We start from the raw sequence: 1,438 nt of genomic DNA on the forward strand, positions 1-1,438 counted from the left end.
ATTTAGCAGTTCTAGAGTGGAAATGGGACATTTACCATTGATTTTGTCACGAAACTACCAAGAACCTCGAGAGGATGCGACGCAATCTGGGTAGTTGTTGACAGACTGACTTAGTCTGCTTGATTTATTCCTTATCAGATGACATACCGACATGATTAGATGACCAGTATTTATGTCAAAGATGTCGTGAGATTACATGGTGTGCCGAAGTCTATTGTGTCCGATCGAGACCCTAGGTTTACTTCGCACTTTTGGCATAGTTTGCAAGAAGCTCTTGGTACTCGTTTGCACTTGAGTACAGAGTACCATCCTCAGACAGACAGACAGACAGACAGTCAGAGCGTACTATCCAGACACTAGAGGATATGTTAAGATCTGTTGTGCTTCATTTTGGTACTAGCTGGCAGGATTCTTTGCCACTTGTAGAGTTTTCCTACAATAACAGCTATCAAGTGAGCATTGAGATGGCTCCTTTTGAAGCTTTATATGGTAGGAAGTTCGGATCTCCGTTGTTTTGGGATGATCTTTCAGAGGCACATGTGACTGTGCCTGACATGATCAGAGAGATGGCAGAAAATGTTTAGTTGATTCAGTCTAGAATGAAAGCAGCGCAAGATAGACATGCCAAATATGCTAATTTAAGGCGTAGACCTTTGAGTTTTCAGCAAGGTGACCGTGTATTCTTGAAGATATCTCCTTTCCGGGGTACAGTCTGTTTCGAAATGAGAGGTAAGTTGTCACCAAGATACATTGGGCCTTATGAGATTCTAGACAGAGTTGGTGATCTAGCATACAAATTAGCTCTTCCTCCAGCCCTATTGGATATACATGATGTATTCCACAGGTATATGTTGAGAAAGTATCAGCCAGATCCTTCCCATGCACTTCAGCCAAATGAGGCAGAACTAGATGAGACTTTGAGCGACCGATTAAAATTCTTGATAGAAAGGATAAGCAGCTCAGAAACAAGTCGGTTCAGTTGGTTAAAGTACAGTGGAGTAGACATGGTGTTGAAGAAGCAACTTGGGAGTTAGAGCAGGATATGAGACAGAGATATCCAGAGTTTTATATTTGAAATTTATTTCAATTTTAATTCAGTCTGTTTTGCAAGTGTTGAGATGTAACTAAGATTTCGAGGATGAAATCTTTTATTAGAGGGGAGGAACTAGCTCAAGTGGTACTAGGGATCAGAAGAATTTGTACTTAAGCTTGGCGGTAGAAGTTCAATCCCTAAGGAGGGCAAATATTCCCTAGCCAGGTGGGGAGAAGATCATGAGTATGGGTCTGGGCCACCCAGAGCAGAGGCCAAAATGGGCCAGAGCAGTGGGTCGCACCCAGACCATTACACAAAAGTCATCACTAGGGACTTGTAGTGACCATACCTTGTAGAAAACACAGTCTTAGAAATGTCTTCTTCTCGGACTCGCAACTGATGATA

General features: G+C 42.3%; 1 protein-coding gene across 1 annotated transcript; it reads left to right on the plus strand.

The window, feature by feature from the left end:
* The first annotated feature begins 599 nt into the window (after positions 1-599).
* LOC140862478 (uncharacterized) lies at positions 600-1,034 on the plus strand. Its single transcript, XM_073265501.1, has one exon. It carries the CDS (start codon positions 600-602, stop codon positions 1,032-1,034), a length of 435 nt encoding a protein of 144 aa, XP_073121602.1.
* Positions 1,035-1,438: the final 404 nt, after the last annotated feature.

This window comes from Henckelia pumila, chromosome 4 (genome assembly GCF_033568475.1).
Source record: "Henckelia pumila isolate YLH828 chromosome 4, ASM3356847v2, whole genome shotgun sequence".
NCBI classification, from domain to species: Eukaryota; Viridiplantae; Streptophyta; class Magnoliopsida; order Lamiales; family Gesneriaceae; genus Henckelia; species Henckelia pumila.

What these genes read in the sequence shown, in the direction of transcription:
- LOC140862478 (XM_073265501.1), top strand. Translation starts at nt 600, where the DNA reads ATGAAAGCAGCGCAAGATAGACATGCCAAATATGCTAATTTAAGGCGT.